The 14,229-nt window shown below is 35.7% G+C and overlaps 1 protein-coding gene across 1 annotated transcript; it reads left to right on the top strand.

The window, feature by feature from the left end:
* The first annotated feature begins 13,019 nt into the window (after positions 1–13,019).
* Positions 13,020–13,511, top strand: LOC18436599 (uncharacterized). Its single transcript, XM_006846824.4, has one exon. The coding sequence runs from the start codon at positions 13,020–13,022 to the stop codon at positions 13,509–13,511; it is 492 nt and encodes a 163-aa protein (XP_006846887.2).
* Positions 13,512–14,229: the final 718 nt, after the last annotated feature.

Below are 14,229 nucleotides of genomic sequence, written 5' to 3'. Positions count from 1 at the left end.
GAAATTGAGCAAGACATGAAGATTAATTAGGGGTTCTGCACTGGAAAATCCAAATGGATGCATAATGTACAACAGGTACCCTGTACTGAGCCTTTTAAGAGTTCTTGAAACTGGATTTGCAGCAACGACTATGATGGCAAAGCGATTTAAGTTGGATGTGCTATGTCCTATGGTGATTGACCCGAATTGGGAGTCTTATGTGGAGGACAAATTGGAAATTACTCAAATCACAAGGACATGATAATGGATGATTCTTGATGGGTTAGGATCGATTATCTTACCGATTTCAGTTCACCTATCTTCACTATGTTAATGGAGATGAACTGGTTCTTCATCAAGTCTAAGGCTGAAATAATTGAAAACGTGAAGATGGCTACATTTGAACATGAGAAGAAGGGCCCATTTCTCGATAAACCGAACTTTTTCAATGTGGTGAATGAAATCCTTGAAGAGAAATGGGAAATGCCTATTCATTGAATTCTAAATACTATGGATTCAAATGGCTCAAGGAAGAAGGCAAATGCATGGAAAAGATAGCACCTCATCAAGATGCCAATGTATTAGTGAATAGGATTGCATGCTTAAAGAGGCTATTTCCTGATCTTGAAAAGCTTCTTGAGGTTCATGGACAGTTTGGCATACTGGCTAGTGGATGGAGAACTTTTAACTCATACCGACTGATCGAGATAATGATGAGCCCATTCACTGGTGGGCAAAGCATGGATACTCTATGCCCCTGCTCCAATCTTTGGCATTCAGATTTCTCTCTCACCAAGCCTTTTCATCTTGTTGTGAGAGAAGCTGGTATAACTACTCACTCATCTGTGAGCTCGTGAGTAATGGACCCAAAAGGTGATGGAAGGAAGACTTGATATTTGTCCATGCAACCAAACATTTGATGTCGAGGCGGAGGGAGGAATACATGTATGCACATTTTTGGATGATTTTTTTTAAAATTTAAATAATTTGGCATGGGGAAGTATAGTATAATGCAACAAGCCACTGGAAAACCATTGCCAGTGGGTCATTACTGTCCAATGAAATGATGGATGGTCATGAATAGAGAGTAGGGCTCACTAGATTAAGACATGGCCACAATGGTGTTCCTATTCTTTGTACACCATTAGTTTTTTGGGGAGTGGTGATCCAATGGACCTGGAGCTGGATTAGGATTGAGAGTAGGGGATCTTGACATGCTGGTATATCCCTAGGGTTCAGAGTGCCTCCCTACAATGCATATATTTTTGAAAGAAAGACTTATGTGATCTTTTACTGGGGACTATATATATATTTTTTTCTTCACCCCTTTTTTTTGGTAAAAGATCACTTACATGTGGTCTTTATTATAATAAAATAAATTTCAAAATAAAATCAACATAACAATAAAACCAAGATCTTAACAACTTGATGTCATTGAAACAACTATGCACTATGCTTGAGAATAAAAGATAAGATTGCAAGAAACAAAAGCAAGGGTCCCGAAGATTACCTCAACTGGACTTATTACACCCCACACCGAGTCACCACCATCTGATGGCGCAGTATCAACAGTCTACCTTCAATCTCGAACCAGGAAACCAAATTTTGGCCAAGTCACATCAATGGAACATGAACCCTTTTGATCACAAACTCAAACCCTAGTTGAATTCTCTTAACAACCTTGTTTGAGAGAGATGGACTCTCTTTTTGCTAAACCCTAAAACTCTTAGCCATATTTGAGAGATAGGAGAGAGAATAACTCATAACCTAAACCCTTAGGTTCTTTCACAATATGGTAGAGAGAGATCAAACATGAGAGAGATAAACTTTCTTAAGAGAGAGATATAAAGATACTGTGTAGAGATTTTGGGTAGAGACAATCTCTTGTTTATAGGCTTGAACAAGATTAGGGTTTTTTAAGGTTTCCCTTGGCTTACCTCTTATTGTGAGATTGAACATAAACCGTCGATCAAGGGTGACTTGTGGGGTGAGAGATCTGAGTCATCCATTTCATAGATGGGTCATCAACATTATGGAAGGTGTATGGACTATTATCTCCCTTTCCTTAACCATTTGTCCATCAATAGAAATTAGATAAATTAATTAAAATATTATGCATTCCATAATCTTTTACAAAATATTCCAAAGATATATTAAGTCAATATACACTTTCAATATTTGGTCAATATATGGTCATAATATTTCATATATTATTTGATCACATGCCATAACATAATATTACCAAAACATAAAAGAACTTAAATTTCAATAAAGAATACAATAGGTGGAGCGTGCTACCCATGTGTGGCACATGTGGGCGCCACCCACTTAACACATGGTGGGCCCATGTGCACTATGGGCCCCTCCAAGATATTTTATATAATTTTAAATTATCAAAAAAAATTCTAAACATCACTTGAATTTTATAATTTTGTAAAATCAATAGCTTCATTTTTATAAGTCCAAAAAAAGTATAAATAAAATATCAATTGGCTCATAAAAATTCAAAGAATAATTCTAAAATAATTTCTATCATAAAACAAACATAATTAAATTAACTTGATGGGAAATGGATCCATATGGTTAAGGAATTTAATTTGCAATCATGGGGCACTCCACCTTCACATGTGGACTACAGACCACACTTGCTTTATCGAATAGACCCAATGTTTTTCATGACCCACAGTCTAAGTAGGGGCTCATTAGTGAGCCACCAAAGTCTGACGGATGAGCCAAAGGGTTGCAATCTCAATCTGTGGATTACAGATCCTCCCGTAGAGACAAGTCAAGGTCACCAAGGCTTTATGCGACCACAGCTTTATGGCGCATCGGGGTATCTCTCGTACATGCATACGCTTCACTCTAAAAAGTGGATTTCTGGCTTTCCTGAACGATCTATTGATATACATGCAGTGTGATGGTACATGAATGAGGTTTTGACCCCTGTCTCTGTAGGCCACCATCACACAAGGGTCACACAGTCCCTCGGCTCACTCATCCGGGCATGTTCTCCGACCTCATCAACGGCTAACCTATAAATCCTCATCGGTTTATTCTACATGCCCAAGTAATATGGGTTTTTTCCAACCGACTGGCTTAGATCGTTAAGCACAGATTGGTATTAACAAACCATCGTTTGCTTAGTATGGTCCACGAGGGACCACACTCCCACTGAGTTCATGTTCCACCATATCATTTCACTTTACAAGCACTCATAAGGCCTTTAAAGGCCACATAAACCTTACAATTTTAGGGGTCTAGGTCTCCAAATGTTAAGGATCGAGATCCTAATCTTGATCCCAACGTTAAAGAGTATCCATAGTTTCAGACTATATTTATAACCTTTAAAGTGGGGATCTCTTTATTTGTAACCAATAAAGCAATGCAACTATATTAAGAGTATAATTATGTTATCAGTTAGCTATAAATTAAGAAAATTATCAGTTTGGTTATTATCTTGTTCTTTGAGGTTGTTATCAAGATCCCTAATAGTGGGGATCGAGATTCCAAAACTTAAAAATTAGTATCCCTTGAAGGTCCCTTTCTGCAGCACCAAAGTGAAATTTCATAGTTGTAGCCCTAGCTATATTGGGAGATCCCGACAACTATGGTTCCATTCTTCATAGGGTGTCCTATTGTCCATAGGATTATAGCTTGCTTTCCCTTGTATAATTCTACATAGAACTTGTTTTTGGAACCTAATGTTCATGGTATTTGCAGGAAAGGGCCAACCAAGTTTTGGGATGTTTCTACAGAAGATTATGATCTTGATGACCAACTTGAAATTGATGTCCCAAACCTTACATTAGATGATCTTGTTCTTGAACCAATTACTTGGACATAAGATGGTGCGGTTTTGTTGGGTGGTATGATGCATCAGTATTTACCTAGATGGTTTAAGTGAAGAGCAAATTGTTACTAAGTTTTGTTTAAGTTTTGAATTTTCCAATATATAAGTATCATGTTGAAATATGTCCACAACTTGTTTCTTCTTCTTCTTTTTTTCTTTGTGAATACTTAATTGTAGCTTTGAATGGATAGAACTGTCCAAGTCTTTTCGAATTTAAGGAATCCTTCTGTTGAGGCTGCAAGAACTTGCAATCTCTCACTTCAGTTTTTGTGTTTTGAGGCATTGCAGCAGTTCATAGCATGTTATGTACAACATGAGTTTAGAAAAGTTGATTATTCCAAAAATTCCAAAAAGGGAGGAAAATACAAAAATAGGGTACAGCTCACAAATCATTGTCAAAAACATCCAAATTACATCTTAAGTATCTGTACATTGGTTCCATAATTTTGAATAATTTTTATAATTGTTTTGTCTTTTTAATTAGCCTAAGTTTTAACCAAGTACTCGGCTTGGCATGTTCACTTGGACTCAGCCGAGTTTCTGGACATTGGTATTAAACAATATATTTTAAATGTACATAAACTATAGAATTCATTACAGAGCGATTCATTTAAAAAGAAAAAGAAAAATTACTTGTATACTAACCTACATTGGCTTCTCCTTAGAAAACAATCTACTCTGGGGTGAACCTCTGCCATGAATTGCTGGAGAAAAAATCTAAGAGGACATGTTTGTCATATTTAGGGCAAAACAGATGTGACTACAAGGCCCCCAAAAATGGGGGAGAAGGTAGACAGTCAGTCCAACCTTAGGCAGACAAAATGTTTTGTATTTATTTTTTAAAAAAAGAACGGTGAGAACTTTTATGTTTCCCCTAACCTATTCAAGCCAAAGTAAAAGAGGTGCATTGTGTTAAGTAAACAGCAAACGTAAAACTTTGTCACTGCTTATCATGAATTTTGAAAATTTGTCATCTGATGATGATTTCTTTTTCTTAAAATTGATTCTTAGGAGTGACATTATGTTGCAAGGCCCTCTTCGATGATATATAAGAAGGGAAAACATTTATCTTATCTGAAACTATTCCAACTCAAGATTGTTTTTCATAGAGGTATTTTGAAATTAAATAAAAATTACAGAAAGTGTTAAATTGTTCATCTCTTATAAAGTATTGGGAAATTATACGGATGAAGTGTTAAATTGTTCATCTCTTATAAAGTAATGTGATTAATTGTAACAATCCTAAAATTTCAAAAAAAAAAAAAAGGGGGAAATAATGCTTTTAATAGGTGATGGTCTGATTGAGTATGATGGTCCTTGGGGACCATCACTATTTTCAAAACTTTTACTTTGGTTTAACTTTTGCTTTGCCTCCTGCTGCTTGCAGCTGGCAACGTCCTTTAGCGGACGTGGTTTTCGTACGATAAAAACAGACTTTTAACGCGACACCTCAGGTATGAGGTAGAGCGTAATAAAATAATATAATAATACGTTATAAGAATTTAAATAGGGGATGTGAGCACTCCCACCCTAAAACAAAATTTTGAGATCTCTCTCTCTCTGGTCGAAACACAGTGAACTCCTCTCTCGAACCGAATTTTTTTATCGGAAGCTTCCTCTCAAACATTTGTGGGTAAGTGACATCGTCTTCCTGAATAATAGTTTGTTTTTAATAAATAGTGATATTTCCGTCCAGGATCTTTATTTTATAAGTTTTGTGTGTAAGTGACCCCATTGTCTCGAAAAATAATCCATTCTTTTTAAAAATGAAATGAAATAATTATTTCTGCTTATTATCATGAATTTTAGGCGCGATAAATTTTATGCGCACGTGACCTCATTATCTTGAAAAATAATCTTTTTAATAAAAATTGTGATATTTTATCTACGTTAGAAATTTTGAATGCTGTAAATTAGAAAAATAAATTTATTTATTTTTCTTGTCTATTGTTAGAAATAAATGTGATATTTCTGCTTTTAGTAAAATTGTGATATTTCTTTCTACTGTTTTGAATATTTAGACATTGTAAAATTCATGTGCAAATGACTGCCTTATTATTTAAAAATTGACATTTTTGTAATTGATTATAGTATTGTTGTGAAATGTTTATTTGTGAATTGATATTCCATAAATTGCGATAATTCCGTATTCTTGAATTTTTATAAGAGTTTTTCTATACATATTAAATTGGCAATTATGCTAGAATGCCTTTATAAACTGCTACCTTTCTAAATTTGAGCCCAAAATATTTGATTGGTTATTTTTGAAATATTATAGAGAGTGACTGTTATTACTGGTTTAAGTGAAATTCATATTAATGGTTTCAGTGATATGTTGAGTACATGATATTGCTGCTTTCGAATGTTTAAAGAGATTTAGAAATAATTTAAGTATGCAAGTGGACTCATCCGGGTCGCCGGTGAGGTATAAGTGGACCTATCTGGGACGCCGGTAGGGATTAAGTGGACTCATCCGGTACGCCGGTGAGGTATAAGTGGACCTGCAGGGATTAAGTGGACCTATCTGGGACGCCGATAGGGATTAAGTGGACCCATCAGGACGCTGATGGGGTATATAGGTGACCTACTTGGGACGTCAGTAGGGTATTTTGTGAAATCCTTTGAATAATGTACTGCCGTTAAAAGTGTTATAAGCATTTCAATTACTCGGATTATACTTAATTATGCATTTATTGAAAGTGAAACTGTTGATGCATTTCTGTTAATAGATCTCATTTTGAAAAATATTGATATCTTTCAACCATGATTATTAGGATTATGATGATCACTTACTGAGTAGCCAAACTCATCAAACTATGGTAAACATTTTTTCAGGATAACTACGGATTCATTTTGAGTGCTAGTCAAGATCAACCTTGGAAGATACTATTGTTGTGCTAGCTTTCTTTATTTACTATGTAAGACCTCGCCACTGTAAATTTGTCCTATCAATAGATGTATATATGTTTTGTCCGTCACATCTCAGGAATAATAGTATTGTAAATTCTTGGGATGTGACATTAATTTCCCAATACTAGAGTAGTGATTAGTTAAAAATTTAGAAAGATGGCTTACATGATGGCAATCAACGTTGCATTTGTTTTTTTTGAAGGGGTCAATTGGGACCTATTAACAATGACATTTATTGCTCCCAAAACTTGGGGAACGCTTATCCCGTGTTCCAGTTGGAGCAAAATTTGAAGTTGCTCTATTGAGCAAAAGGCCCACTCGGTAGAATTTTTTTAATATGGGATTTTAGGATCCATTTTAGAATCACTTGATAAGTAATTCAAAAAATAATCACTGAATTATATTCCCATATTTGACCATCTAAAAGTTGGACCATATGCCTTTTTTGGGGTGTGAGATCTTTCAGGCACTTCCAAAGTGCCCATGCAACTCTTTTAACTTTTTTTTAGGTTCCTACATTGAGTAAGTCAGATTCCAAAATTTGGGGGTCCTAAAACTATAGTTTTCAATAATGGACCGGATTATCTAGTCCAATTATCTGATTGGAAATTAGTGCCTAGGGTGTTGAGCACCCTGCCTGACCCGCTCTTTCCAACACCGCTTTGTACTGTTTTAGAAGGCTCAAAATCTGAAACGGATTAGGAGTGTCTCCTAGTTGGACTTGTGCACAATAGAGGTTAATCAAGTTGCTCATTTAATCATAGTACTGAAGTTCTAGTCCATTTAACAGCTGGGGTACCAATGCACATAAACCGGATTTACTCAACATATTCATCTAGTTATCTACTAAGGTGTGTTTGATTTTAGGAAGACAGAATTTTGGAAGCCGCATCTTCGTCAACTGCCAAAATGGCGGCTTCCATTTGGGGCATGAAAGCATTCCCTGCTGTCGGATGCTGCAGCTTCCAAGATAGTGTTGTACTTCCTATCACTATCTATTGGAGTGCTACAGTATCAGGAAGTGGCCACTTCCTAATACACCGCTTCCTTAAATCAATCACGCCCTGAGAGACATCAACACCCTCAATCAATCACTCCCTGAGAAACATCAACACCAAAAAAATTTTGTAGGATGGATATGAGTTAGGAGTTCGATCTAAATTTACAATTTCCAATTAAGCAAAAAGGACCAGCCAAGAGATAGCCTCCAAACTCCCATTTGTAAAGGGATTTGGGCCTTCATGCCAATGGTCTCAAGCAATGGTTTAAAACATAGATCGGTGATCCAGATCGGGTTTAGTAGAAACTGGGTCATATAAGGGAATCGGGGGTCCGGATTGCCGTTTTATTGTGCGGAAAAAATAATGAACTGGTAGAAAAACACGTGCAAAAATAGTGAACTGGCCAAAAAATGGTCCGAACCAGTGAATCGGTATTTTTTACTGTAGCAAAACGTCGTTTTACTTCAACAAATTGCCAATTTTATTATATACCTGGATGATTTCCTATATATTGATAGAATTAGCGCGTGGTGATCAATTCCCGGGATGAACCGAACGATTCCGTGCCGACCCAACATTTTTTAAATCGCCGGTCCCAAGAATAAGTGAAGAAAAAACTGGGGAAGCATCTCAACCTTCGAAAAAGCTATTCAAAGTTTAAGCTGTACAAAAGGAGACGTGAAATCTAATACAACATAAATGCTAGAAAGCCAACCCAACATATATGCCAAAAGGCCTGAGCTCCTAAATTAGAAAACTTGGACGTTAAGATATCTTCTCTCTCTACTCCATGCTTGCACTTGTGCAACCCTATCACACAAAGGTCACATGGCACGAAATTAGAGATTAGGGAAAGGAAATACAGATGGACAGATGGCAAATGGCCAAAGTTGTTGGTTACCTTAATTCATTGATTGAATTGTCTCTTATTAGTTCTTCCACATAAAAAAAATATTTTTCTTGAATTCTTGCTTTATTATAAAAGATTTTTAGGTAGACACCTGTGTGTGTACTTTTATTACCACTTGAAATTAATTTTTTTGGAATTACGAGGAGAACCCATTCCACCATGGTGTTTATCTCTTTCCTTATATTTCCCTCTTGTTTAGCAATAACCACACTACACCACACACTTCTTATCACTAGATGATTATTTTTCAAGTTAAAATTTTAAAATTGAGTTTTCTAATACATAGTGCTTATTGGGTTTATGCAGCCCTTAAAAGCCTTGAAAGCGATTTTATAAACATTTAAATAAATGAATCATAAATTCCGTGATAGTGTGTTTCTCTTGTGGATCATACTAGGCAAATGCAATTTGTCGATACTCGGACTTGGCTTGACATACTAGGACAGCCGAGTTGGAAAACCTAAATTACTTAGGCATAGAGATAAAATCAAGGAGAGTTTAGTGAGTTAGTCTTTGATGAGGTCCGAGTACGCTCAGATGATAACCGATGGACTGTGTGACCTTTGTGTGTGATGAATAATTTATAATGACAGACTAAAATATCATCGTTATATCATCATATGGTATGTACATAGAATGTATTTAGTCGTACTGAGATAGTAATCCACCATTGAGGGTGAAGCATGTACATGTGTGAGAGATTACCCTTATGCACCATAGAGTCATGGTTGTGTCATGATCTGACAGAACATGATTTGTCTCTAAGGGAGAACCTGAAATCCACATACTGAGATTATGTCCTCTAGCTCATTGATTAACTTTGATAGTCTATTCCTGAGCCCCTGCAGTAGATAGTGGGTCATGAGAACTGCTGTGTCAATTTGAGAAAGCTAATGTGGATCATAGTCTACTGCTGAAGATGGAGTGCTCATATGTATTGATTAAATCCTAGACCTATTCGGATTTGATTCCCATCAAAATTTTAATTTTTTTTAATTAATTTTATGTTATTTTATTTTTAGAATGTTTATTTGAATTTTTTGTGAATCTATTGATATGTTAATTTTGTCATTTGGATTTATAAATAAAGAAAAATTCAATTTCTAAAGTTTTTATTTAAAAAATCTTAAAAATTAAAAATAATTTTTTTGAAAAATATGGGGACCCTCCATAATTAGTGGAGACCAATTTAATCACATGGGACAATTAGGTGGGGCCCATGAGTGGCTACCAAAGATTTTAGAAACACATTGCTTGCTAGTTGGCTTTTCTTTTGTGGAGAGAAGCTTACTTGCATTAAATGAATGAAATATGTGGTTTTAAAAAACTTGATAATCAATAAAGTTTTGATTGTGAAATAAGGAATGCATATTTACTAATAAAAAAAGTAAAGAAATACTTTCCTTATTTTACTTATTTGATGGGACTAGGTTTAAGAAGTGGGGGATAAGGTTCTGGCACCTACCTTAGCATCTTGATGGTGGATCTAGAAAATGGATGGCTCACATCTCTCACTACACAGGTCTCTTTAGATCGACGGTCAAGATTTTCTCCTATGATTTTATGGCAAACCCTAATGCATGAAAAATCTATGAAAGAACTCTCTTACCTCTCTAAAGGGCATGCCCCACCCTAGGTTAGCTTGATTATCTATCTCTTGGGTTCTACATCAAGCTAATTGGTTTGTGATTTTGGGTAGCAAAGGGATCTTCCTTTAGCTAGTAGTTTTCTCTCTCATCTCTTTGATTTCTATCTCTCATAAGGGTCAAGCCAGGGCTCGAATTAGATTAAAGTATTGACACTTTATGTGGGTGGTTCTAGATCGAGATCCACATGTATTGATTGGGTTATACCGTAAAAAAGAAAAATCTATAGACCGATCAAAGATCCGGAGCACCATCGGAAGAAAAAGACTCAACGTGGGGTATACTAAGCTCGGTTGAGGTAATCTCCGGCAATTTTACTTTTTTTAAAGTTCTATTCATGTTATGTTTCTTTTCCCATAAAGCAAAGAGTCTAGGTATTTTTTATTATTGTGGAAGTTTTGTTTTAGATTGTAGCAAGTGAGATCCTATTTTTATTTATTTATTTATTTCAAGTGAAATTTAATTGTAATTGGACATTGTGAGTGACCTTGTTGGTGAAATAAAAATAAATTTTTAAATATACACACCGAGCGTTATCACATAGTCCATCTTTCAGAACTCATCCTCTAAAAATTGGATGATCTCTATTCAATCTTGAGAAAATATTGTTTTTTAATCACACAAGGAATTTATACTCCCTTGGGAATATACTGCTCATCTACTCCCACTTGTAAAACCACCAGGATTAATTTAAAGAATCCAAATTGTGAGGATATAACCTCTTCAACCATTTACTTCAATAAAAAATTCCTAATTGCACCCTCTACACACTTGAAAAACATAATGTCTCAAGATTGAGCAGAGACCCTCAAATTTTTAGAGGGTGAAATCTAAGTGTTAGAAAACTCAAATTTTAACGTTTAAAAAAATAAAGGAAAATTTCATATAGAACCCTATTCCTCGTATTATTTTATGGTAGACTATCCTTCTGTTTTTCTTTCAAGCGGCATATGGAAGCACTAAATATTTCACCACACCCCCTCATCTCTTATTTTCCTATTTTATTGATTTTTTTAGGTTATTTTTTATGATAAAAAAGTCAATAAAAAATGGAGATAAGAGATAATAGGGCATTGTGAAATCTTTAAGAGTTTCTTTATGCCGCTTGAAAGAAAAAAGGTAAGAGGGTCTACCATGAAATAATATGAGGAATTAAGGCTCATTACGAAATTTTTCTAAAAAAATAATCTAATAATAATTATTTGGTTCCAAAATTTTAAATTAAAAAAAAAAAAATCTCCCAAATAAGTATTTTTACCAAGTAAACTTATATACCCCCCTTTTTTAATTTAAGCACATTGCATTTAAATAGCATTTGGGGTTCATCAACTACCTGGTATTCAGAAGGACAACTTCAAAAAAAAAAAAAAAAAAGGCAAAAAAAGCGTCGCATCGAGGGGTGCTCTCATAATTTTAGAAGAAAATAACATTTAAATGATAATAATAATTAAAAAAAAAAAAAAGGTGTCCATCCGTAGAAAGCTTTTATTACAATACGTACGGTGGCTTTGAATCTTTAGCGTTACAACGTTATCGTTCTTTCCACTTTTCCCATATTAATTTCAAACAAAAGCTGCAAGTGTTCGATTCCTTACCCCTCCCCTCCCTTGTATCTGAATTTAGTCTAAAACAACCAAAGTCTCTCTCTCTCTCTATAAATTTAAATCTCAATCTCTCTCTCTTACCAAATTCACTCAGAAAATCTCTCTCCCAAAAGTAGGTTTCCCACTTTTTTCTTGGTAGGACTCTGCGTCTCCTCGCTCACAAACGCCAAGAAGTAATGCCATTTACATGTAAAAACTTTTATACATCTCCGCTTAAATTCACATTCTAAAACTACCACTTTCTTCCTCAGGCACTCTGCTAACATATAGTAAAGGGAACGTAACACTCTCTCTCCAAACAAACAATAATATATAAAATCCCTTCTCTCTCTAGCTCTCTACTCAAATAGTAAACCGTAAACTCCCTCTAAATTCTCTCCGACTGTCCAAACGCTACTTCGCATTCAAGAAAAAATCAGGTCGGTTTCAGAACCCGTGGCCGTTTTGGTGACTATCTTAGTATTTTTAAAAAAAAATTAAAAAAATATATAAAATCTTAAAAAATAATAAATTTTATTTGTGATGTATTTTTAATGTTTTCATCAAAGAGATTGAAAATTGTTTTCGTCATTAATATTCATTTTTACATTTTTTTCATCTTTTTTAAAAAAAAAATTAAAAATACCCATACGCACAATATGATTCTTTAAAATTAAAACTTTCATTAATTTTCAACTTCAATCAATTTTTTCATTAATTTTAAACTTTATTTAAATAATTTTTTTAATCATTCTTTAAATATACTTTTCATATTTCATTAAAAAAAATTTTAATATTTCTTGAACGCCGAGGACTTATTCAATTAAAACCGCTTCAAGAACTATATCCGATTAACCGTTCCGATTCGATTTTTCCTACAACGCTAAACAGTCGATGTTCCCTAACCAAAACAAGCCCCCATTAATAAAACCTCATCACTGTCCCGACAGCTACCCCCACATACCTTTTCTCTCTAACTTCCACTCCAAATCATACCATGTTAGGCACTGATAGGCCCACCTCCCCTACTCAAACCCCAACGCCAACCCCCCATATTTATTACCCCATGCCCCCTGCCCTCTACAAATAGTCCACCCCTCACCCTCCCAAAATTCACCCTGAAAACCCCTTATCTCCACCATGTCTTCTCTGCTTTCTAAAGAACTCAAAGAAAAGGCCCAAATCTATCATGGCGATGAAATTTGCCAGGCCAAGTCCCTAGAACTCCTCAGAGAAGTGGGCATGCCCAATTGCCTCCTACCTTTAGAGGATGTGTTTGAATGTGGGTACATAGAGGAGACTGGTTTTGTGTGGCTTAAGCAGAAGAAGAGTAAGCAGCACCATTTTGATAAGGTTGGGAAGCTTGTTTCCTATGCTCCTGAGGTGACTGCATATGTCGAGAAGTTTAGGATGAAGAAGGTCACAGGGGTGAAGGTGAAGGAGTTGATGTTGTGGATTACGCTGAGTGAGATTTATGTGGATGATCCTCCCACCGGAAAGTTCACGTTTAAGACGCCGGCTGGTCTCTCCAGGAGCTTCCCGGTGTCGGCATTCGAGGTCCCGGAGGAGAAGAAGGCGGAAAAGATCGTTGGAGGCTCCCAAGAGAAGGAAGGAGTTGTGGAGAAGGCTTAGGTCTATATATATATATATATATATATCCTCTCTCTGCTATCTTCTTTACATTGATTTAAACGTTCAAGATGCAACAATGGGTGAAGAAGGGTAAGCGCAGGCCTAGATTTGCTTTGGTAGATCTCCATTCTCTCTCTATCTCGCCGTATGACCGAATCAATTGTCCTCTCCTTCATATATGAGCATTAATCAAAGGTCAGCATGCAATGGGTCCGGCTCCCATAATGTTTTTCAGGTCCAAATATATGAGATATATTTAAATTTAGCTAAGTACATACATATTTTTAATTTTGGGTCGGCTCCGGGTACAATGAATTCGGATCTCATATCATTCTTTCGGGCCCGGGTCCGGGTCCGGGTCCGGCCTGACAGGACCCGCTGTCACCCCCATTTTTAACGTGATTTTGGAGGCTGCCGGATGCTCCAGCTTCCAAACTAGTGTTGCACTTCCCATAACTATAGTGTTGCACTTCCCATAACTATCTATTTTCAAACATGAGAAGTGGTATAGTATCATGAAGTGGCCACTTCCTAATCCACCGCTTCTTGAAATTATTGCATCATCATCATCACAACTTTTTTTCAATTAATTGGGTTCTTTAAATCAAGACATCAACACCCTAAATCAATCATGCCCCGAGAGACATCAAAACCATTTTTTTTATAAGATGGATACAAGCCGTGGGTTATATCTAAATTTAAACTTTCCCAATCAAAG

Source organism: Amborella trichopoda, chromosome 2 (assembly GCF_054954075.1).
Source record: "Amborella trichopoda isolate Santa Cruz 75 chromosome 2, AtrichopodaSantaCruz75HAP2 v2.0, whole genome shotgun sequence".
Taxonomy (NCBI): Eukaryota; Viridiplantae; Streptophyta; class Magnoliopsida; order Amborellales; family Amborellaceae; genus Amborella; species Amborella trichopoda.
This window is presented reverse-complemented; position numbering and strand designations above follow the sequence as displayed.

What these genes read in the sequence shown, in the direction of transcription:
- LOC18436599 (XM_006846824.4), top strand. Translation starts at nt 13,020, where the DNA reads ATGTCTTCTCTGCTTTCTAAAGAACTCAAAGAAAAGGCCCAAATCTAT.